Below are 23,800 nucleotides of genomic sequence, written 5' to 3'. Positions count from 1 at the left end.
CAGGAGGTTGTTTTCAGACATCTGTTGCAATACTTTGACACTAGAAAGTAGACTCGATGTTTGCACGTTCCCAAATCCCGTTTGAAAGCAGGCAGGCTAAGCGCTTTTGTCAACACGGGCCTGTGCAACAGGACCCCCGCACCTTTTGGGTCCGGATCGTCCTCGCTATGCGTTTCTGCAGGCGCCGAGCACAGCTGGCGCGGGACGAGCGCCGATCTGCCCAAACAGCAGCGATACAAACGACGCCTGAGGTAGCTCGGTTATTTCCAAGGGACCGGGGCGGACGGGACACCTCGCTGGCTCGGGCTCTCTCTGCCTTCCTGCCCAGGCTGCCAAGGCTTCAGGAGGAGAAGTAACAGCTTTTAATTGAAAAAGCATATTGTTGGATATGCCCAAGACTTAAAAGTCTGCTATATGCCGAGATGAACTTTGCAAAGAATATTAGGAGGACGGAGGAATACCTGTAATTTTGCAAAATCAGGGATGAGGGGCAGGGCATTGCATAAAATAATCAATCTCTGGAACCATTTCTGATCATGTTTTCTCCCCTAACTTGGACAAAGACCAAACACAGATCCTTCCTAAGGAGATTTATTTCTGTTTGGAATAGATGGCAGCCTTTCCACGAGTTCCTTACAGTAAAGAGTACACTGCTCCCCACTTTCATACCTAAAATCGAATAGTTAGAAAGAATGGCTTAGCACAACTCACTACACCAGGCAAGCAGTCCCACGTTCATCACGGGAATTTTTGCAAGAATTAACACCCCCCAAATCCCGGACAACCCACCCCCCCCGCTTTAAAGATTTGTCCTTCGCTTGCCCTCTTCTACCCAGTTATAACACTCAGCTCCCCACTGTCCAGCTCTGTGACTGGCATCTCACCTGAACAGCAATAAATTAACACTAAATAATCAAAAGCAACAAAAGCACTGGAGAGATTAGGTTTCAAAATGATACATTTATTATAACTAAACAAAGGACACAAGCTCTAATTAACTTAAAAATTTTATACTGCATTATGGCAAACAGGACCAGTATGCTCAGAGCACAGACAAATGATTTTCAACTTAAATTTGTAACACGGGCTGAAATTCAACTGAAAAGCAAAACTTGGAATACATACAGAGAACAGAACAGGGGATTATTCTTTTAATTAAATATACCCAATAATTTGATATAAACAATTTAAAAGTATTTAAATACATGCTGAAGTAGCTAAAGTTTAAATGATTAGCAAGGTATGTAGATATAAAGTTACAAGAAGTATTTAGGAGTCGTATAAAAGATGTAACTTTTTTCCCCCCAGACAAAGCCTACGTAAGTGTAAGATACTATCCTGTCAAGAGAATATCCTCTACCTGCCCGCAGTCCTGCTGACGAACTGCCTATTACATTAGCTTTCTAGTACTTACCTTGCAGGCAGATTTACTCTCACAGCATGCAGTCAGTGATGAAAATCTCAGTAAAAAATACCTTTTGAGTTAACGTGAAATGGAACCAAATTTTTCAATAAAATAGGTCCTATAACCTCCTTGTGTTGAAGGGAAAAAAAGAAGTGACATCCTACTTTACTTCTCGTCCCTGTTGCTAAATTGTTTTTTTTTTAAAGCTTTTTGTATGTTTTACATTTCTTCCCCTGAATAGTTGATAATCCAAATCTGATCTTATTTGAATCTGAAACAACCCCACCAATGGTCTTACCGATTACCTAACTCTGAGCTTAGAGGCTTTGCCTGCGTAAGTCACAAGGTCATCAAAATCTCATACATCCTTTAATTATTTAACAAATATTTACATCTCCTGATTAAATATTCATTCAGGAATAAGTTCTGACCAGTTACTGTACACTCGGAAGTCATCCTTTCTCTGAAAGTACTGCAGCTTCTGGGTTTTTTGGTCAACACGAAAGACAAGAAAGCAGATGATCTGAAGCTAGCCCGCAAGCCACCGCTGTGCTGGAGTTGTCCGCATCGCCTGGGCAGAGCTGCTGGGAAGGTTCAGAACCGGGCCGGTGGGAATCACCGAGGGCTCCCTCATCTCCTTCAGCTTGCAGAGCATGTGGTGTTCAAGTCCAGCTGTCCTGGGTTCGCCTACTTTCAACAGCAGAAGGAAAATATTCCCCGGGAAAGTGCTTCGCTGTGGTCGATGCGGACGTCCTTCAAACACTTTAAGTAACTTTAGGGGGAAACGGACATTTGTGATTGACGTTCAAATGTATTTTATGCAACCTGTTAAAATTTCACAACATGCCAAATTTCAAACAAGTCCAAAAGCTAAAAATGTTCAATAAATGTATCAGAATTATTTTAATCAGGACATTCTTCATAAAAAAAAAAAAAAAATCAGCTATTTTTGGCTCCCTTCTTATTTAATCCACAGAAAATTTAAATGAACAGTAAACACGGAAAAAGAACAGCAGCAGTATCTTAAACTCCCAAATAACTAAAATCAGATAATTTCCTCTAAGGACAGTTAAAGCTCTGTAAAACTTTAATCAATAAATCTTTGAAAACAGCTTTTTCTGCTGCCTCCCTGTTTTAAACTTGCACGCATTCAAGTGCCTACAATTCTTAGGTTTTTGATAGCCCATGAAAGGTAGCAGACAATTTTAGACTATCTTTATGTTTCAGGAATGTCAAGTAAGATTGTTACACATTGTTTTCAAACTGAAGATATGCAATTGCAAAATTTAGCGTACTTCAAAGCCCATTAATTCCAACTGTAAGTTATACAATGTAAAATTAGCTTTTAAATTGTATTTTTGTGAAACGAGTTTTACTCTTTTTTCATTTTCATCTAAGTTAAGTTTTGGCCTAAAAAAAGAATCTAGTGAAGTCCTATCTTCAAAATCTACAAACTGACTTTCATGCTGAAATCTCCAAGTTAATCTCGATTTAGGAGGAGGAGAACAGTCCCCTTGTTTAGGGGTACATTAACTACGAAGATCGTACTGATTTGAAATTTCAGCTTTCTCACAGCAATTTTACACTTCAGATACAATTACAGTAATTCTCAGGAGGATCTTGCTTACCGTAAGCAGCTTTCTTTGCAAACTGTACAGAATATGAACTCAATACTTGAATTAAACACTGACCCTTTTTCTAGAATTAATTATACTGTACATCTTACTGTATATTTTGCTTTGGAAACAACTAAATACAATGGTCCACCATGCAAGCCATGAGACTGTCAAAACTTTTTTTTGTTCCACTAACTTCAAATAAGTTTTTACAAATAATTTAGCCAATCTAGATAAATACTGAACATGGAATTATGCTGAAATACGCTTGAGAGTCAACATGTTCTACGAAAATATGCAACTATGACTAAAAGCATTACGTACTAACTGCCCACCTCAATATCACTGCGTACAGCGCCATTGTAAGATGTGCTCTCTATAGTGTACACAAAATCAAGAATGTTCATGTATTTTATAATACTGGGTGCAAAATAAAATTAAAAAAATCCACAACCCTGCTGGTTCAAGTCACACTGTGTATTTCATAACAGATTTTAAGAAAGAGTGGAAAATTCAGGCTACCGGGAATTATGGAACATCCCAGAGTTGGTATTTTAGTTTTTAAACTTAAAAATTTACTACTAAGGACAGACATTAATGAGTAAACCTTGACCTACTGTCAGTATTTAATCACATAGTTGAAGACAATAACTATAAGCAAGTCATTAGAAAGCCAATGATGTAATCAAAGCACTGGCAATACCAGACACGACTTGGTTACTGCACAGTAAGCAAGGCCATGAGATGAAAGTATTTATGTACTTGGACTATACCTGGTTAGTGATTTTATACCTGAGATGAGAATTGCGAGGTAAGAGAACTAGTTATGGTGTAAATAATTACCAGATGAAAACCGACAAATATGCAGAGATAATTGCATTTTTAAAAAATACATGCAAAAAGATCACAACTGACATTTTCCCCTTACGATTATTTTCATTTTGCTATTTAGACAAACACTTTAACTCACTTTACTGTGTGACAGATTGTGTTCTGAAACTATTTTAAAGGCTCCTGCGATTCCAATGCTTTAGTAATTCATGGAATTTTAAGTAGAAGCGACATCCTCTATTCCCTAGACTTAAGAAATTTAAGGCACCCATAAGAAGCAAACTTCATGGGAAGTTTCATTCTAGGGAAAAATAAATCCGATTTTCCCTTCAACAGAAAAAAACCCAATAATCATGAATTCATAAAAGTGATTAGAATGCCACATTCTCTGTCAGTGAGGCAACAGCTTAGTGATATTTAGCTTAAATAAAACTCAATCTAAAGAGCTACTACTGAAGCCACAATCTTCACTAACAGGTTACAAAATATGTAATATTGTGACGGAAGGGAAAATTTGTATTAAATTCTGAAAAAGCTAAAAGGTAGAAGCAGAGCAAGGTTGGGCCCCATGTAATGATGAAAGAAAATAAATAAGAAACATTTTTCCATGATAGATACACTTAATTTATGCAGCAAACTTGCAAGTTTAATGGATCACTGTACCACCACAATGAGTGCAAATACATGATTTTGTGGGCAGGAGCACAGCTAGGGAAGCGTATTTTGTTTTCATCTGTATGGAATGACAGTAAATCACTTCTTTGATGAATGGAAATTTCATTCCATATATCAGAAAACATTATCTACAATTTATTACTAGAATCAGCTCAAAACACTTCCCATAATCACAAAGCTCAAGTAATACATAGCCATCAGACACAGAAAGATATACAAGGTTTTGGTTACAATTGGGATTAGCTTCAGATCCTGAAGCTTAATTCTTTGCTTCCGCAGCTTCCTTATCATGCTTTTCCTTTGCCTTCACTTTTTCTTCCAGTTTTTCTTCTTTTTGAAGCAGTGCCATAATCTCAGCAACCTGACTGGTACCAATATCAATATCTTCTTTGTCAATCAATTCTACTACCTACATGAACACAAAATGAAATTGAGAGAGCATTTAGTTTTTACGTGATTGAGGCATTTTCATACAACAAATTTTGTTAAGACAAAAAAAGTAATCAGTTCTCTCACGTTCAAGAAAAACAGCATTTTTTCTTACACAAAACACAAATTCAAACCACAACCAGTGCCTCAAACACATCCAGAGTATTAAAAAAAAAGCTAAAACTTAAAGCAAATGATCTAGAACTTTTGATCTCAGCACACAAAGATTCACATTTTAAAGCATTAGTAAAACAGACTCGTTTATTGTATCTGTTCCAATGGAAAGCTCAGATTCAGTACCTGCTGAAATACTATTTGAGACAATACTTATTTTATAGGCTTAATTTTATCAAAAAGACTAAATAGGCACAAATTTACAAAATCTTAAAAGTAGAGGGAGGTAGGCCTTTCAGAAAGCAAAATAAAAAAAGTAATTTAGCAGGTGATTCCAAATTCCTTTATATAGCTTTCTGTACAAATGTATTCTTGGCCTAGCTCCTCAAGTTCCTAGAATTATTCTGCATTATATGCAGAATTCAGAAGTCCGTTTTACCTGTGTTGCTAAATGTACAGTGGCTGTTTAGAGCAATGGGGAAGATAATCAGCACTGGGACAACTTCCGTAGAGAGGAAAAACGGGTTTCAAAAGGCTGATACTGTATTTTCTAGCTGGCCATAGATTAAGCGCTATTTCTGTATCGAGTAGGAAAATTACTTGTAAGGAAGTAAGTTTCAGGACATCTCTAAATTTACCAAGTCAAAAAAAAAAAAAAAAAACAAAAACAAAAAAAACCCACAAAACCAAGAAAATGAAGGAGAAATGCAGGGAAAACTTGAGAATGTTCTGCAAGATGAGAAAACAGGACAAATCAGGCAAAGAACACAGGTTGTTTACAAAGGACCTAAAGGACAGCTGATGGTCTGATGTCTTTCACGCATAGGAAATACAGGTCTTGATGAAATATCTAAGGTATACAAGCAGGCAAGAGAAGCTATCATCTTGTGTTGACATAAAGTATATCTACATGCATTATGTCAAGACTTTGGCTAACAGTGGTATTCCTAAAGTAGTTCTAAAGCTCCTTCCTATCCTCCCTCCCATTCATAAGTAGCACAACAAAATTACCATATTTTACAGAACTTGACATAGGCACATAGGAAAACCTACAGCTTTAAAGGTAACGTGGGTAACAGACACAGGATAAAGATTCCTCCCCCACCAAAAAATAGCCATATAAATTCTGAAGATGCTAATAAGATCTATTTACAATACATTACCAAAAACTTCACTGTCATCACGTAAAGACTTTTGCAAAAGACAGCAACATGAATTTAAGTCAAAACAGGTACAATGTTTGAAGAATGGCCAGCCTTATTTTCTTTAAGTAGTCCACAGACTTACCTTAACAACATTATCTATATCAATTTTGCCATCCTTGTTTTCATCTAGTGCCTCTGCAATCCTAGTTAGCTTCTCCTCTGGAATCTTCTGAATTTGTTTCATCGCATTAATTAGTTCAGCAATACTGATGAGATTCTCCCTGAAGAGGAAGCACAATCTGTATGTGGCAAGCAATTACTCCAATGAAGTAAAGCTGACAAAAGGCAGTACTGAAAGTTGCTACACTGCGGGTCATTTGCAAAAACACTCATTATTTATTTATAATCCTGAACAGAATGCAAAAAAAGCAAAATGAGTTACTGATCAGCAAGTAGATTTCAAATGAATCTTTATCTTACCATCAAATCTCACACTTTTGGTTTCCACATGCTTTACTGCACAAATACTGGTATCCGGTAGCATTTAAAATAAAGTTTAGCAGTTTCTGTGCTGCCCAGACTGTCTATCTAATGCCCTTTGTCCACCGCCCTGCCCCATTTACCAAAGATGCAGTGCCATTCACCTATCATCCTTTTAGATTTAGAGAGGCTGACCTACATAAAATTAACAAAAATCATAGGACAACAAAAGCTGAGAACTAATCGCTTTAGCAATTTAGCTGTTTCATTAAAATAGGTTTCATTTGCTCATATCAAGGAAAAGACTTTGTAGAAGAAAGGGCTAAACTTGACATCGTGATTAGCAGGTTTCAGATGTTTCCACTCTCTGCTCACTGATCTCACAAAGCTGAAGTTGTCTGTCTTCTGCAACCTAAAGCCTCTGCTCGCCTATGTAGTTTTGTTAGTTTGAAGAACCACCTTCCAGCACAGGTCTAGCTGAAACGCAGGAGACAGTGAACCCCATAAATATTAAACAGAAGGGCTTTATCAGTCTAGTCCCAGCTCCATACCTGGCCCTAACCTCTGGGCACAGACTGATTTTTATTCAAGGAGCATTTCTCAAGCTGCCACTAAATGCCCTGGACTTGTGTCATTTCTATGACTCTTGATGGCTTGGTAATGACTGCACCAACTTGAAGGTTAAAAAGCAAGCCTTTGACAATTAAGCAATATTTAAACTAATAATTTTCAGTCATCCACAATCACCTACAAAATTATCCACAAAACCATCCACTACATAAAGTATAATTACATTCAGTACAAGCAGATTCTATATTGTATTTTTAATTTACAAATTCGGATGGTTTTGATCAACTTCTCCGTAGCACCATTCATAGAGCCACCTTAATCTTATTATACAAAATCTGAAACAAATGACTGTTTGCCCTGGGGACTGGGAAAAACAAAGTTTGGAAGCAACAAAAGCGGAATCCTTACTTCTGTTTAGGTTATGCTCTATGGGAGCTGGGAAGCTCTCTTAATGAATCACACAAAATGGTGCAAGCATAAACTAGATTAATACAGCATTCATAATTGCAAACTGAGAACTACAGTCACAGCTTTTAGGCATTTCAGTGCCTGTAACATGCAACATATGACTGTTCAACACATGATCCCCTGAAAGACTCTCCAGTAACATTAAGACCTGGGGAAGTGTTGATAAACGAATTTCGCAATGAAGCTATCAAGAAATACCTTTCTTTGAAAAACTGCAAGTGTGTCAAAGTTGAAATGAAGAAAATTTTCAGAAAGGGACCATGTAAAATCATCTCCTTACTTCCACTAGACCTGTTCCCCCATTTCTCTCCAGAGACAGAGCAGATTTTATTCCATTTTTTTCCTCACTGACATCTTCACTACTAAAGAACAAACATGAATATGCTTACCATACCGTTGCACACCTTTTCAGTCAAAGACACGGGGGCAGGCCGCCTGCATGAGGAGCATGACTAAAGGCCTCATTTCACCTGCATCACCGTTAGTGCTACAGGCCTGAACAAGATGGTAAGATGCTAATCGACACTTTGACTTTCAGAACCCCCTCAGGACTAGCATCTAGGGAATTATACCTGCTTTTTTCCTTCCTTATTTTAACCGTATTTAACAGACCTTAGAAGAGAGAAGATCTACAGCACAATTTTGTTAATTTTGTTAATTTTGTTCTTAAATTAAATTATTTTAACATTCCAAACAACTTCTTTGCTAATTCTTTTCTAATCACACATCAGACAAAAGCAAGACTCAAGTTGCGCAGTCAGAGACACGTTCGGTGCTCTCAAGTCACTTACCCAGCAGGAGGACTCTCACCACCATCCAGCTTTGCATCCACTATCTTTTGACTTGTCTCTAATTCATTAATAATTTTGTCTATTTGACCAATCATTCGGTTCACCCTCTTGGTCAATCGCTTGCTTGCCTTTGACTCTTCCACTACCTCTTCCTGGCCAGTTTTAGAGAGCTCTTTTATCTCTTGCAAATCCTAAAAGAAATGGTCAAGAGAGAGAAAAGCTGTTGTTGGTGTGAATTCTCAACAACAGACACTACTGAGTTCGACTAGCATTTCTAGACAGGAGCCATTTGTAAATGAAATGCAAACGTATAGACACATAAAGCCAAACTGGAATTAGAACAATAAATTCTAACACTGCTGCCTTTTTCACGCACCCCTTAAATGTTATTTTCCACATCTTTCATAAGATCGGATAAGATTCATTTTACTTAACTCGAAGTATCTGTAATACTGACATCTATGCTTGGTAAGAAAAAACTGCAGCACGCAGCAGTTAGTCAGCACCTGTCAGTCTAGTTACCCTGGGAATAAGAGCAGGAACAGGATTCTTGTCTGGTGGGAACCACTCCAGTGATTTTAAGTAGGCTTTAAACACGTTATACAAATGAGGCTCTGCATTGTCCCATACAAAGATCATTCACTCGGCTACCAACAACAGGCTAACAGACATCCAAGAAAGATAATCTTTAAATTTGTGGATCATTTATGCTAAAACTAAACATGAACAGAAATAAAAAAAGAACTTCCATGCCCCATTCTTCACCTCATTGTACTCCTGGATATCACCCTTCAATTCCTCAAGCTCCTCTTTTTCTTTCATCAGTGATTTTTTCTGTTCCTGAAGCTTGGTGCAAGCATCACTCAGCATGTCAATCTCCTCCTTAGTGATTTCCTCACCCTGTAACAGAAAGTATATACAAATTAGTGAAAGACACATTTGTGATTTTCCTCAAAGATTTCAGGTCTTATACCAGAAAAGACAGACTCAAGATTCCCCCCCCCCCCCCCCATGTTCAGAGTCAATATTGTCATAGTCATTTTGAGGCTAATACAGAGATCTGCATTTTGAGGTTAATGCAGAGATCATAAATGCTACGGCAATTATTTTGCTATGGTACATATTTTTTAAGTGCACCAGTACTAAGTTCAGCTAATGTGACTCATTATGTGAGTTTTGGCTATTTGAAATTCTGTACCTAATTGTTTCATTTAAGAACGTTTTACTTCCTTCTTTGCTGGGTAAAAAATCCAAACAACTGAGATACAATTCACTATGTACAGGAAAGATAAATTACACAAAAAATTTGCAGATCAAAGTTAAGGAAGTTGAGCTGGAGCAAAGTTATCTTTAACAACCTTTGTGAGAATGAGGATGAACATCCATAGTTTGTGAAGTATACCTGTCCCTTGAAAAGCTGAGAATAAAAATCTAACTCCCACTGAATACTTAAGACTTCAAGATAATTAATTAAAAATGCTAAAGTCCCATAACACTAGCTACAGTTAGCATATTAATCTTACCCAAACACCAGCTTTTATTTTGAATGGCTAAACTCTGAACAGCCACATAAGTAGAGTACAGAAAGACATGTGCAAATGAGGATGCCAGAAACACAGACCAGAAGGATGATATACTTCCAAGAAACAACTACAGAACAGTTCACAAACTAGGCATCCAGCCCCTTCGTCAAGTCAGAAAGAGTTTCAAGTGTACTGTTAATATCTAGGCATCAGCCTCACTTCTGATTTTAATACAATAGCTATAGTTCACCTTAGCAAAAAAAAGAAAGCAAGCAACTCGGTTTGAAAACAAATTCCTCTGCCTAAAATAAAATCAGTCATCTTGAAGAAGCTGGCAGTCTTACATTTTTCAACATGGATGAATTCCATTTTGTTATTACCATTAAAAACTTTCTTGGCAGCATTCTAAAGTAAACAACGTTATAACAACAGCAGGTGGATAATGATGCTGTCCAGGAAAACTGAAAATATTTTTCTACTTAAAACATATACTTTAAATTAATGTTGTTCTGCAAAGTAACACTAGGACCAAGAAAAATCCTGACATCAAACCTCATGGACAAAAACAAAGTGCTCAGCTACAAATAAAACTCAACGTACAACTGAAACACGAAAAGGAAGCATACAAAAGGTGGAAGCAGAGACAGGTGAACCAGGAGGAATACACAGACACTGTCCCAGCATGCATGGATGGCTTCAGGAAAGCCAAAGCCCACCTGGAGTTAAGTTTGGTGAAGGACATGAAGGGCAACAAGAAGGGCTTCTACATAGAATCACAGAATTGTTTAGGTTGGAGAAGACCTTTAAGATCATCAAGTCCAACCATTAACCTAACACTGCCAAGTCCACCACTAAACCATGTCCTCAAGCACCACATCTACCTGTCTTTTAAATACCTCCAGGGATGGGGACTCAACCACTTCCCTGGGCAGCCTGTGCCAGTGCCTGACTGCCCTTTTGGTGAAGAAGTTTTTCCTAATATCCAACCTAAACTTCCCCTGGCGCAGCTTGAGGCCACTTCCTCTCATCCTATCGCCTGTTACTAGGGAGAAGAGACCGACCCCCACCTCGCTACAACCTCCTTTCAGGTAGTTGTAGAGAGCAACAAGGTCTCCCCTCAGCCTCCTCTTCTCCAGGCTAAACAACCCCAGCTCCCTCAGCCGCTCCTCATAACACTTGTGCTCCAGACCCTTCACCAGCTTCGTTGCCCTCCTCTGGCCACGCTCCAGCACCTCCATGTCCTTCTTGTAGTGAGGGGCCCAACACTGAACACAGCACTCGAGGTGCAGCCTCACCAGTGCCCAGTACAGGGGGACGATTGCTTCCCTGGTCCTGCTGGCCACACTATTCCTGATACAAGCCAGGATGCCATTGGCCCTCTTGGCCACCTGAGCACACCGCTGGCTCATGTTCAGGCGGCTGTCAACCAACACCCCCAGGTCATTTCCCACCAGGCAGCTCTCCAGCCACTCCTCCCCAAGCCTGTAGCGTTGCAAGGGGTTGTTGTGACCCAAGTGCAGGACCCGGCACTCGGCCTTGTTGAACCTCATGCAGTTCGCCTCGGCCCATCCATGCAGCCTGTCCAGGTCCCTCTGTAGGGCCTTCCTACCCTCCAGCAGATCAACACTCCCACCCAACTTGGTGTCATCTGCAAACTTACTGAGGGTGCACTCGATCCCCTCATCCAGATCATTGATAAAGATATTAAACAGAGCTGGACCCAGGACTGAGCCCTGGGGAACACTACTTGTGACCGGCTGCCAACTGGATTTAACTCCATTCACCACAACTCTTTGGGCCCAGCCATCCAGGCAGTGTTTTTACCCAGCGAAGAGTACACCCGTCCAAGCCATGAGCAGCCAGCTTCTCCAGGAGAATCCTGTGGGAAGCTGTGTCAAAAGCTTTACTAGAGTCCAGGTACACAACATCCACAGCCTTTCCCTCATCCACTAAGCGAGTCACCTTGTCATAGGAGGAGATCAGGCTAGCAAGCAGGACCTGCCTTTCATAAACCCATGCTGACTGGGCCTGATCACCTGCTTATCCCGCACGTGCTGCGTGATGGCACTCGGGATGATCTGCTCCATAACCTTCCCCAGCACCGAGGTCAGGCCAACAGGCCTCTAGTTCCCCAGATCCTCCTTCCAGCCCTTCTTGTTGATGGGCATCACATTTGCTAACCTCCAGTCAACTGGGACCTCCCCGGTTAGCCAGGACTGATAACAGATGATGGAAAGTGGACTGGGGAGAACCTACACCAGCTCCATCCTTTGGTGGATCTCATCTGGCCCCATAGACTTGTGTGTGTCTAAGTGGTGTAGCAGGTCACTAACCGTTTCTCCTTGGATTATGAGGGCTTCATTCTGCTCCCCATCCCTGTCTTCCAGCTCGGGGGACTGGGTACCCAGCGAACAACTGGTCTGACTATTAAAGACTGGGGCAAAGATGGCATTGAGTACCTCAGCCTTTTCCCCAGCCTTTGTCACTACGTTTCCCCCCACATCCAAGAAAGGACGCAGATTCTCCTTAGCCCTCCTTTTGCTGCTAGGGAATTTATAGAAACATTTTTCATGGTCTTTTATGGCAGTAGCCAGATTAAGTTCCAGCTGGGCTTTGGCCCTTCTTATTTTCTCCCTACATGACCTCATGACATCCTTGTAGTCCTCCTGAGTGGCCTGCCCCTTCTTCCAAAGGTCATAAACTCTCCTTTGTTTCCCGAGTTCCCACCAAAGCTCTCTGTTCAGCCAGGTCGGTCTTCTTCCCCACTGGCTCGTCTTTCAGCACGTGGGGACGGTCCGCTCCTGCACCTGTAAGGTTTCCTTCTTGAAGAATTTCCAGCCTTCCTGGACTCCCGTGCCCTTCAGGACTGCCTCCCAAGGGACGCTGTCAACCAGGCTCCTGAACAGGCCAAAGTCTGCCCTCCGCATGTCCAAGGCAGCAGTTCTGCTGACCCCCCCCTCCTTACTTCTCCAAGAATCAAAAACTCTGTCATTTCGTGATCGCTGTGCCCAGGATGGCCTCCCACCATCACGTCACCCACCAGGCCTTCTCTGTTCACAAACGAGGTCCAGCGGGTGCCTTCCCCAGCCAGCTCCCTCACCAGCTGTGTCAGGAAGTGTCTTCCACACACTCCAGGAACCTCCAAGAATGTGTCCTCTCCGCTGCGTTGTATTTCCAGCGGACATCTGGTAAGTTGAAGTCCCGCAGGAGAACAAGAGCTAGTGATCGTGAGACTTTTCCCAGCTCCTTCTAGAATATTTTGTCTGCCTCTTCATCCTGGTTGGGGCTCTATAGCGGACTCCCACCATGATACCTGCCTTGTTGGCCTTCCCCCCAATTCCTACCCATAAACACTCAACCCTATCATCACCATCATTAAGCTCCAGACAATCAAAACGCTCCCTAACATACAGGGCTACAAGTACAGCGAGAGCAAAAGCAAGACAAGAGAAAATGCGGGCCTGCTGCTGAATGGGGCAAAGAACCTGTTGCAAAGGGACATGGAAAAGGCAGGGGTAGTAATGTCCTCAGTCTTTACTGGTAAGACTGGCCTTCAGGAATCCCAGGTCTTTGAGACCAATGGGGAAGTCTGGAGCAAGGAAGATCTACCATCACTGGAGGAGGATCAGGTTAGAGAATATGTAAACAAACTGAACACACACAAGTCCATGAGACTTAAAGATACAACCACAAGTGCTGAGGGAGTTGTTTGATGTCATTGAGAGGCCACTCTCCATGATCTTTGAAAGGACATGGTCATCGGGGAAGATTCCTGAGGACTGGAAGAAAGCAGATGTCACTCCTATCTTCAACAAGGGCAAGGAGGAGAATCTGGGGAGCTACAGGCCAGCCAGGTAGCAAATGATTACAAACAGTATGCTCTGATCACAACAAAGTATGCTAATACTAGAAATTGAACTGTTACTTTAACAGTGGTATAAATTATGTTCAACATCATACAAAAGAAATAGTGACAGTACACTGAAAAGTTTTTATAGCGTACATACACTGCCCGTATCGGTTTAAAAGAGGCAGTCGATACAAATGCACTACAGTCTAGTCCAGACCTAGTTCCTTACTTAATTCTTTGGTCTTAGCTACACCCCTCAAAAGAAGGGAGCACTCATCTTTACCTGCTCTCGCCCTCTCCCTCCTCATGTGGTAACTATTAAACATGCACAGATCCATTACGTCTACAGCCAGTGCAAATGCCCCCCAAAATAGGTACGTTAGTTTCAATAACACACATAAATGAAGGCGATACTCAGAGATGTTTTGTGCTGACTTCGATTTCTGCATTGGTGGTTAAAAATTTGCAATCTACTAATTAGCTGTTTTTAACTGACAATGTGGTGAGAGAGTTAAAACCGAAGGACAGGCAGGCAACTTATGGCTCGTACATGGATGTTTTGAATCTTTACATTAAAAAGTATAAAAACATAGTTTACCTTAACGCCTTCCAATACTGGTGCTGTATCTTTCAGTGTCTCCGAGTGCATCGCCATATCTGCCCTTGCCAGTTCTTGTTCAGTATCAATAGCCGTCTGACTTGTTTTAACTTGCAGAGCAGCTGCTTCAAGATCTACTGCTGATTCCACCTCTTTCTAAATTTGAAAGACCCATGAAGTTTTAATTAAAACAAAGATAACATTATCTGTATTAGCATCAGTAAAGAATGACTTCTCAAAATAGAAACAGTTGCCAAAGTAGACACCAACATTTTTATGAGAAGACAACCTTGAAAAACTGCAACAAATTGAGTAGTTTCACATTAAAATACCCACTTACACTTAATGAACTGTCTGCGAGCTCCTGAGGCTTAATTCACCATTAAAGCAGGCCAGCAGCTTTTATACTCAAGTATTATACAATGACATTATCAGGTTAATGACAAATAGAAAAAGCCAAAGATAAGAACATTTAAAGTACAGGGTGGGGGAAATCAAAAAACAAACAAAACCATCACCTTTGCTAGAGGAATAAAAGGCTTCTCTTATGACTAATTAAGAAGAAAAAGAAATCAAAGATACGTAAGACTGAGACAATATTTTATGTTTCACAGTGAACTCTTCCATGTTGCAGTCTGTTTTCATACTCTCCCACATCATCCATATGTGGATTTAAAGTCCAGTGTCTTGCAGGCAACACCCAGAGCAAAGGCAATCACTTATAATATACTAGTTTTTACATCACTGACATTTATTTCTCAATAGTTGAGAGCAGAACTTACCATGGCTGCAACCTGAAGGGTTTCTTTGGCTTTCTCTGCAGCTTCAGACAATCTTTCCATCTCTTTTTCTTCATTTTCTTTTCTGATGGCTTCCTCTTCCTGAAGTGTTGCTTCCAGCCGCGCTTTGTTATCTACTTTCTCACCTTCAACTTCTGCCACTTTGACTTGAGCCTCTTTGGCCTAAAAATAATGTAAGTCGTCTATTGAAGTCTATACGTGTGCACAAATATGTATGTCTACATAATGTAAGAGGTTTATATATCCTTATTGAGATAGGTAGTACAGGTATGCTAATGAATATAGTTAAAACCCCCAAAAGGTACCCTATTTTTGCATTTCTCAGAAAAAGATGATTCTCTTTCTTTGAAAATGAGAACTTTCCACCCTGAAATCATACATATGCTTCATTCTCTTTCTCTCAAGACTGGCAATAATCTATTCAGATCATTTCTCTCTCTACACAACAATATCAACATTTTCACGTATTAATGTCTTTATATTGCCCGGAACGTAAATTGTTTTTTATACAAGTAAAAAACTGTATTCTAAATCTTCTCATGCTATTACTGTCTACTGTCATGCAATGAAATATTGCCTTTTATTTGCTTTATTCTCAGACCCCTCCACATATAAGCTGACGACTTCTGTGTTTGAAGGTCACTCAGACCTATACATGGTTTAGCTTTTCAAGGAAAAGAAAGGAACCAAGAAGAACACCTACTTCTCCGAACAGATTTTTCAGTGACGATACTGAAAGCTGGTTACAGACTATGCACATCAATACTTACAACACTCTCTGGTAGTGTCTGAAGTGTTGTTTTGAGCTGATCAGCTGGAGAAAGCGTTTCTGGAAGATACATGGCTCTGGATAAAATAAGCAACGAAGTAGGGATTTCCTGGTTCAGGTGTAGATCTAACCACTATAAATGCAATACATAAAAAAAACTTTCAAATTTTGGATTTTTTTTCTTTTTTATAGATCAAGTCAAGCGTACACAAAAAAGTAAATACTAATTTTTTTTTTTACCACTACTTATCAGTCAATATCCTAGCACAGGAACTACAGGCTATAAGCAGCTAAGAATTACAGCAACTGCATTGAAATACATGAAGAAGTATTTTGTTTGAAGAAGTATTTCAAGAAGTATTGCATGAATATTTGAAAAAGTGTTTTGTTTCACATGCATCTTCCTCTAAACCAGGCAACACCAAAAGACAAAGAACTCATCTACTTGGACAAAAAGTTCTTACAGAGTAATACAAATAATTAACAGACAAGCTGCCAAAATTGCAAACATATTTTGGATATGTTTAAGTCTAAGTACCTATTAGCATCATCAAAACATCATGGCCCAGTCAAAAGCCAGAAACTCACTGCTACTACATACCTGCACAGTACACATGACAAAAGCTTATTAAGAAGAAAGACCTTAGCCAAGCCTTTAATGAGAACAGAAGCAAAATGACTTCTCAGACTCATAACAAAAATCAGAGCTAGCAACTGGAATAGGTCTGTGTATTCAGTCTTGCAAAAACATACCTGTTTAAGCTGTTCCTTGAGACGCTCCTCTGTCACACCAAGAGCTCTCATACCTCGGGCACGACAAGCTGCCTGCAGTTCTTTAACAGTCAGGCTATCAACTCCTTCTTCAGCAATCAGCTGCACAAAGCGTAAAATAAACTTTAACATGTAACAGCTCAAAACTGAAGAACCACCATCGATGCACACCCAGAAGTCAGTATTTTTAAAACGGCCACTAGAGGCTGCTGTGATAACACAAAATAGCCTCCACTTTTTAAACAGTGAACATCATACTCTAGTCTTAACAGCTCCGTAATTGTAATGTCAATCTCTCTCTAAGTTAATATTTCTACCAGATCCCTTACAAATTACAGTTTCATAGAAATGCTTTTCTTTGTAATATAATTAGTTTCATTGCAATTAATGGTAGATTTTAAAAAAGGTCAGGTTTTTCTTTACAAATAAGGACACTTCTGATTTTAAGCTCTTCAAAAGCCTTTTTGTTCTAAATTAGCTCAAAAATAAGACTATTAAGACAAAAAAGGAAAATGCCTAGAAAGACATACATATATCCACACACACTCATTACTCTTACATGTCAAAATTATTAACCAATGCCTATTTAGAATGACTCACTTTGTCATCTGCTTTTATGCTTCTCAACCTCATAGTCAGCTGGAAGCGGAGAAAATTATTTGTGCCAATTGACTGAAGTTCTAACAATTTACAAAGTGCCACCAACTGAGGCCTGGTTAGATTGTCCAGAGTCAACTCATCTTCAAACAGTTTAGAGAACCTTAAGATCTCCTCATTACTGGGTCTTTCGCCAGTTTCCCTGATCTGTAAGAAAAAACACACACACACAAAGCTTTTCAAAGCAAATGTTATGGTTGGGCATTATTTTGAACAATAAAAATATTCCCTTCATTTATCAAGTACTTTGCATCAATTTTGGGACAGGAAATAGGACACAAGGAAGACATGAAAGAAATTAAAAAAACCCACCAACTTATTTACTATAAAAGGCAAAAGAATTGATGGTGTTGATGGTTTCCAACAATATCACATAATAAACTCAAGATAATACTAACAAAAAAAATAGATGCACCTGTATACTAATGAGCAGGTCTATCTCAGTTGGCACTGCCATGAGATACCTCAAAAAAAAAATTATAGCTGAGCAAATAAATAGTTGCTACAGAAGTCACATGGGCAAGTATTCTTTCTGGTACCATACTTACTAAATATAAAAGCACATTAAAAGCATCACCCTGTGAAGATAAAGTGAGAAGTACATCCAACAGTAAAAATTTTGCAACGTTGGTGTCCCTATGAAACACGATTTGGACACTTACCTATCTACATTCTCTCCACAACTACATGTGTTACAATACTGTTTTGCTTCCAGGTCCTAGCTGTTCTGCAGCACCTCAATGCAAATGCACTTGCACTTTAAGTGATTGCAAAATATAAACCACTATTTGGGAAAGGACTCTGCATCCTTCTTGATGGAAGGTTCTATGTAACTGCTTGTACAAATGCAAAGTTAAGCTTTTAAGTTATGTGTTGCCAAATAGAACTTCCCAGTAATTAAATCCAAATACTGGAAGCAGAAATAACAGTTCAAAGAAGTAGAAAAGAAATCATTCCCTAGTCTCATCAGGTCATAGTAAAACATTATCACCTGTATATTTCTATTTTAAGTATACCATTGAATGCTTATTACTGACATTACCAAATCCAAAATCTACAGAACTTAACAATGAAGTAGTCCCAGTCACTTAACACCTTCAGTCTAAACAGTAAGTCCACAGATATCCAAAAAACACTTTTCCCACTCCCTCTACCTTTATTTAAGCCCTGTAAAGAAAACATAAGTGACATCAAGTACAGTCTGAAAACCTAACATTACCTACAGCCTGACCTACTATGCCTACCTGTTTTATTTGCCAACTCAAATCTTTTAGTGAACAGCTAGTGAGTACAGGAAAATATAAAAATTTGGAAGATGGTCTTGAGTCCATTAACCTCCAGGACACTTGTGTAGCAGAGAAACCAACTCAGAGAAAGAAAGGTCAAAGGCCTTGTTGTTCCACTTCACCAGCTCCTTCACTACTGAAGCCAAAATGGAACTTTAAAAATACAGAAAGTATTTTCTTCCTTGTTCAAAGTTGAATTTTGGCAGAGCCAAGCATATGTTTCTTGAGAGTACGACCTGAAACTTTCTAGTACATCACTAGCTACAAAGCAACACAAATTCTGGAATTCTGCAGCAAACATGTTAAGCCTGTAATCAGTGGTTCTTGCAGCATCAAATACTTAAGTACAGAAGCAGCTATAAAAGAATAGCAAGAAAGTGGGAAACATTTAAACTTCTTCTTGCTCTGACATCTATTATCTAGTACAGTGAAATGAGATCAATAAAGTTTCTCTCCATGGTACAAATGAGAAATAAATAGCTGTAAAAAGCACACCCACACACAAGAAATGCAGGGCATGAAACTTCTTTTTAGTCAGAGGAACTTGGGACTTCCTCCAGCAAGTGCGGAGTGATACGTCATTTATTTCCACAGAAATTAACCGCCACATGTAAATTCTCAGTAGCAGTTCTTTCAGCAGAAAATGACATGTTCCAAACATGAAGCATGGCAGTGGCGTGCTCCCAGAGTCTGCAGCGACAGTGCTTCAGCTACTAACTGCTATAACTAACCATTTAAACTTTTCTGCAGACGAAAAAGAACAGAAACAGATGATTGAAGAGAAGCTTCAAAGTACATGGACCTTGCAGGCACATACTGACTGGCAAAACTTTCCAGTATCATTATCTGAGATAACCTACGTGGCACTATCAACATGATCTTATTACCCCACCCTTTAAAACTTCGTTCTTGGCACTGACAAGCAGGAAAAGCTCAAGCTAGCTGACAGGACTTGTAAAGTTCAGGTCTGAAATCCCCAGGCTTATGTGCCTTTTTCTATGCAAATACGTACTCTCCCCAAAGGAGGGGACTACACTCTTACTTTCAGCAAAGCACCTGCTGGTGGCTGTTGGTTCAATCTCTTACTCAACAGCCCCACAATTAAGGGAAATCAGAAGTGTGAGCAGACCAAGATAAATCCTATCCTGAGAAGATTTAAGAAGGTATTTTTCATCTCTCCAGGGAATACCTTACCCTTACCTACAACTTGGTGAACAGAAACACTGTCAAACCTAAAGGCCATCAACGTAGGAGGCAGATATCTCACATTTAGTCTGTGTCAGCAACTGCTGAAATAAAAAAAATTTGTACGAAACACAGCACTCACATTCTAGCAAAAGCCCAGATTATACCATGTTCTAGTCAGTACCCAAAAGGATTTCAGCAGTATAGCAGCTGTGCATTTAAGAACTGTTTATAAGCTGAATTAAATTTGACAAAAAAAATTTTACTTTTCCTCCACTACATTGTAATCAGTTAATTAGGAAAGAACTTCCTTCTCCCACTTTTTACACCCAATGTTAAAAAAAAAAAAAAAAAAAAAAAAAGGAGGTCAAAATCTACATGAGTAATCACTGAGCACATGATCTTTTTGATGTTAGAATTAACTTATTAACAAAATAAGAGAACTGGAAGTGAATGAGCAGAAATATACTGCTTCTAGAATGAAACAAAGAATGAAAGTACCAGCTAGAATACCAAATCTAAGAACAGTAAAACTTCAGCATACTGAAGTATTACTTGCAAAAAAGAAATCTATCCTAAAAGAACTACTACATCCTGCTCCTTCAAATCCAACAGAATAAAGGTATCTGATGATTACCATAGACCAAATAAAACACCAAGCTATTTTTTTGGTTGGAAGAGAATATAAATTTTTTAAAAATTTTACCTTTTGAAAGAACGTTGAAAAATCTTTTGTAACATTTCCTTTGGCTGCTTTATTTTTTAAGGCCATCTCCTCAATCGTGTCTTGAAGGAATTTAGCCACTTCAAGCTTTACTCTCAATTCTTTCTTCAATCTTTCCTCCTGTTAAAAAAAAATATTTGGTTTTAGAAGTTCTTTCCAGAAATATGCGCAATAAATACCATTTCTTCTGCCCTCAGACAAGTTATGTGGAGTACTTCTGAACTTCTGCTGTAGCACATCACAAGAGGACATTCACTCTTACCAAAGATCCCCAAATCACACTGAAAAATATGTTGATCAGCTCAAAGCTCCACGAAGAGTGAGATGCAATGCTAACAGAGTGAAGTGCAGCATGAGTGGCCTCACCTGCTAAAAGTAACATGCACCCTCTGAATTAGTAACAAAAAAATAGAAACTAACCAACTTTGGTTTGGGCATTTCCCAACTCTTGTATCCAGCACAGAAATCCTACACTACATCTCATCCAAAGAAAGAGGAATTTATCACAGAACCAGAAATTAATGGTTACTTAGATCCAAGTATACAATCATGATTGGTTACATCTGTGACTCACTGGGAGCTCACTATGTACGAACCTCATTTAAGTATTTTGTGCTCTGAAAGTGAAAACTTTTGGGGCTTTTTGGTTTGTTTTTACAAAGCTTTAAACAATTCCCAGAGAACTTAACTAAAAGAAATAAAGTTTAAACAAAACAATGTATCAGAAGCTTTTAAAATATTTAGTATACCTACAAAAATCCTTGCATCAAGAATAAGGACTACAAGTGTTAAAATGAAGTCTGCCCATATTAATACAAACTAGAAAAAGAGTTTCAGTGCTTTCATTTCTGCTTTGTAAGGGTCATAAAAAATGGAGATAAGGATAGCAAAAAAGACAAGAGAAGCTTACAGCCCTGATAGCTAAGCACCTGCACATACAAAAAGGTAAATCAGGGTGGCACAGTTTCATTATTAAATGTTAACAGCAAGATCATCAAAACAACATAAAGACAGACAAAAGCATTCCCCAGATACCAAAGAAAGATTTCTAATTTTTAGAATTTTTCTAATTTCTTTCTTTACCAAAGAAAGTTCTAATTTTTTCAAAACATATTACTGGATGGTAAATTCAGACCTGCTTACCTTTTTAGACTTTGTCTCAAACGTAGAGGGAAGCATATTAGGGAACAACTTAAGAGCTACTGGAAGCAAAAATTCCATAAATGGGACAACAATAAAAACCAGGAAAGGGACCAAGCGGAAAAGATCGGCACATATTCGAAGAAACTGGAAGGGTAGGAAAAAAGAAAAAAGAAATGTATTGATAAGCAAAATTTTACATATTTAAAAAATACTTGATATGATCATCCACGTTATCACTTAAGCACACAAATGTATATTTGCTACAAAGGAAATTTAAAATAACACAGAAAAAGTATGTGACAAAGTCAGTTTTTAGTATCTTTTTCTTCAAGTTTCTATATACTACCGAGTGCTAGAGTTTCACCAGTTTTCAACACTATAGAAAGCATTTCAAAAGCCTCACTGTGTCTCAATAGGATTACTGAACAAGTATCTCATTTAAACCTCTTAAAAGCACCTGAAAACAGGAGGTGGTCATTTGTTGTCGTTAAAGCTGCTTAACGTCTTTTATTCATCTTTATTTGTGCTCCACCACTTCTTACATGCATGAGCTACTATGGACTAAGTAATCAAGAACAAAATGAAAGATCCCTCCCCCTCTGCCTTATAACAATTGTAATGTACATTTAAATCCAGGGTAATGAGCCCAGCTTGGCAGATTTTTTTTTTTTTTTTAAATCACTGCTTTTCTAGAGCAGTAATCCTCTGAAGCAGGCTGATGCATTAATTACTGAATCTTGAACTGCATAAAATAAATATTGTCCTTCTGATTTCTGTATACCCACAAATGTATATATTAGGCTGTACAGTCTACAATCAAATCTTTTAGTACTCGTTGGAAGCTTAATAACTTGGTTTATACTGGGGAGTGTAGATCTTGCTTAACTCTACCTTATTTTACAAAGCAAATAACTGGTTATTGGGAATAATGTCAGTGCCTAAATCAGAGGCTGAAGGTCAGACACACACTACAGTGCAATACTGCCACAGCACTGCCATTCAACATCATGATTTGATAAACACAGCTTGATGATTGGCAAAAACTGGCAACCTAAACGCTGTTACACAAGTAAATGCATGCTTCCCCCTCCATCCCCTCCTCACAGCTCATGCCAATCCAGGGGAACAGCAGCAACAACCAGTATAGATTGCATGTCGCTAGGACTGCTTTGCTAGAATACAGAACCAGTAAAACTTTAACCATAATTTTCTTAGCGTAAAACCAGCCAAAATCTCACATACAGTTTGAGGAATGCAAAAACTCCACAGATGCAAAGTTCGACATTTTTCTTTGTATATAAAAACCTCCGTTTCCCAGAAGGGATGCTTTGGTCCATTGTTTACAGGCTCAAAGATATTTTCATGCATTACAACAATAGAAGAAAAATGACAACCAGAGAGTTCAAAAAGATGTAAGGAAGTTTGGAAGAATATTTTAAGTCAGAAAAACAAGTACATTTTCCCTAAAAAAACCCTCAAAAATTTCTACAGAGTGCAATACAGAGTTCTTATTTTTACCCAGCATCTATCTTTAGACAGCGCATGCAAATATTTGTACAAGGCAAAATCCGTATCTAAGGAAGCAGTTTTACAACCGGATTAAGCTAACCTAATGCTCACCTCAGATAATGTGTAAAGAGTCATGAACGCACACTAGCAGCCACAATGTGAAGCTACACCATTGATCCAGCTAAAACTAACCCATAAATACATACACAGACAAGCGAGGAAGGATCAGTACAAACCAAAAGGGCGGGAGGGAGGTGTTGGAAAAGCCGGTTTGAGCACCGAGCAGGACTGGCCTTTTTCGCAGCAGCGACCAGCACTGTCCTGGATCAGCTTACATAGATCATGAAACTGCAGCCTCTGCTAACTCAAGGGAAACAACTTTTCATGGGAACCTAATACAATGGTGCATAATTACACACGCATTATTTGGCAGCACAGCATGAAAAACTTGTGACTACTCT

The 23,800-nt window shown here is 39.0% G+C and overlaps 1 protein-coding gene across 4 annotated transcripts in view; it reads right to left on the bottom strand.

The window, feature by feature from the left end:
- Window positions 1–951: 951 nt before the first annotated feature.
- Window positions 952–23,800, bottom strand: part of LETM1 (leucine zipper and EF-hand containing transmembrane protein 1) — a 34,463-nt gene continuing 11,614 nt past the window's right edge. Inside the window, exons 4-15 of one of the 4 annotated variants that reach the window (XM_082316348.1) lie at window positions 21,831–21,974; window positions 20,670–20,807; window positions 17,436–17,639; window positions 16,818–16,937; window positions 16,066–16,197; window positions 15,278–15,457; window positions 14,496–14,651; window positions 9,290–9,424; window positions 8,525–8,715; window positions 6,358–6,514; window positions 4,759–4,936; window positions 952–2,230 (exon numbers count right to left, since the gene is read on the bottom strand). In XM_082316348.1, the coding sequence (XP_082172474.1) occupies window positions 4,787–4,936; window positions 6,358–6,514; window positions 8,525–8,715; window positions 9,290–9,424; window positions 14,496–14,651; window positions 15,278–15,457; window positions 16,066–16,197; window positions 16,818–16,937; window positions 17,436–17,639; window positions 20,670–20,807; window positions 21,831–21,974 (1,707 nt within the window). In that variant the 3' untranslated portion in view covers window positions 952–2,230; window positions 4,759–4,786. Of the gene's footprint in view, window positions 4,937–6,357; window positions 6,515–8,524; window positions 8,716–9,289; window positions 9,425–14,495; window positions 14,652–15,277; window positions 15,458–16,065; window positions 16,198–16,817; window positions 16,938–17,435; window positions 17,640–20,669; window positions 20,808–21,830; window positions 21,975–23,800 lie in introns of all 4 variants that reach the window. The other 3 variants (XM_082316349.1, XM_082316347.1, XM_082316350.1) reach the window with 3 other exon arrangements.

The sequence above is a fragment of the Platalea leucorodia genome (assembly GCF_965183815.1).
Source record: "Platalea leucorodia genome assembly, chromosome: 6".
Lineage (NCBI taxonomy): Eukaryota > Metazoa > Chordata > Aves > Pelecaniformes > Threskiornithidae > Platalea > Platalea leucorodia.
The sequence above is the reverse complement of the archived record's forward strand: the minus strand, read 5'-3'. Positions and strand labels throughout refer to the sequence as shown.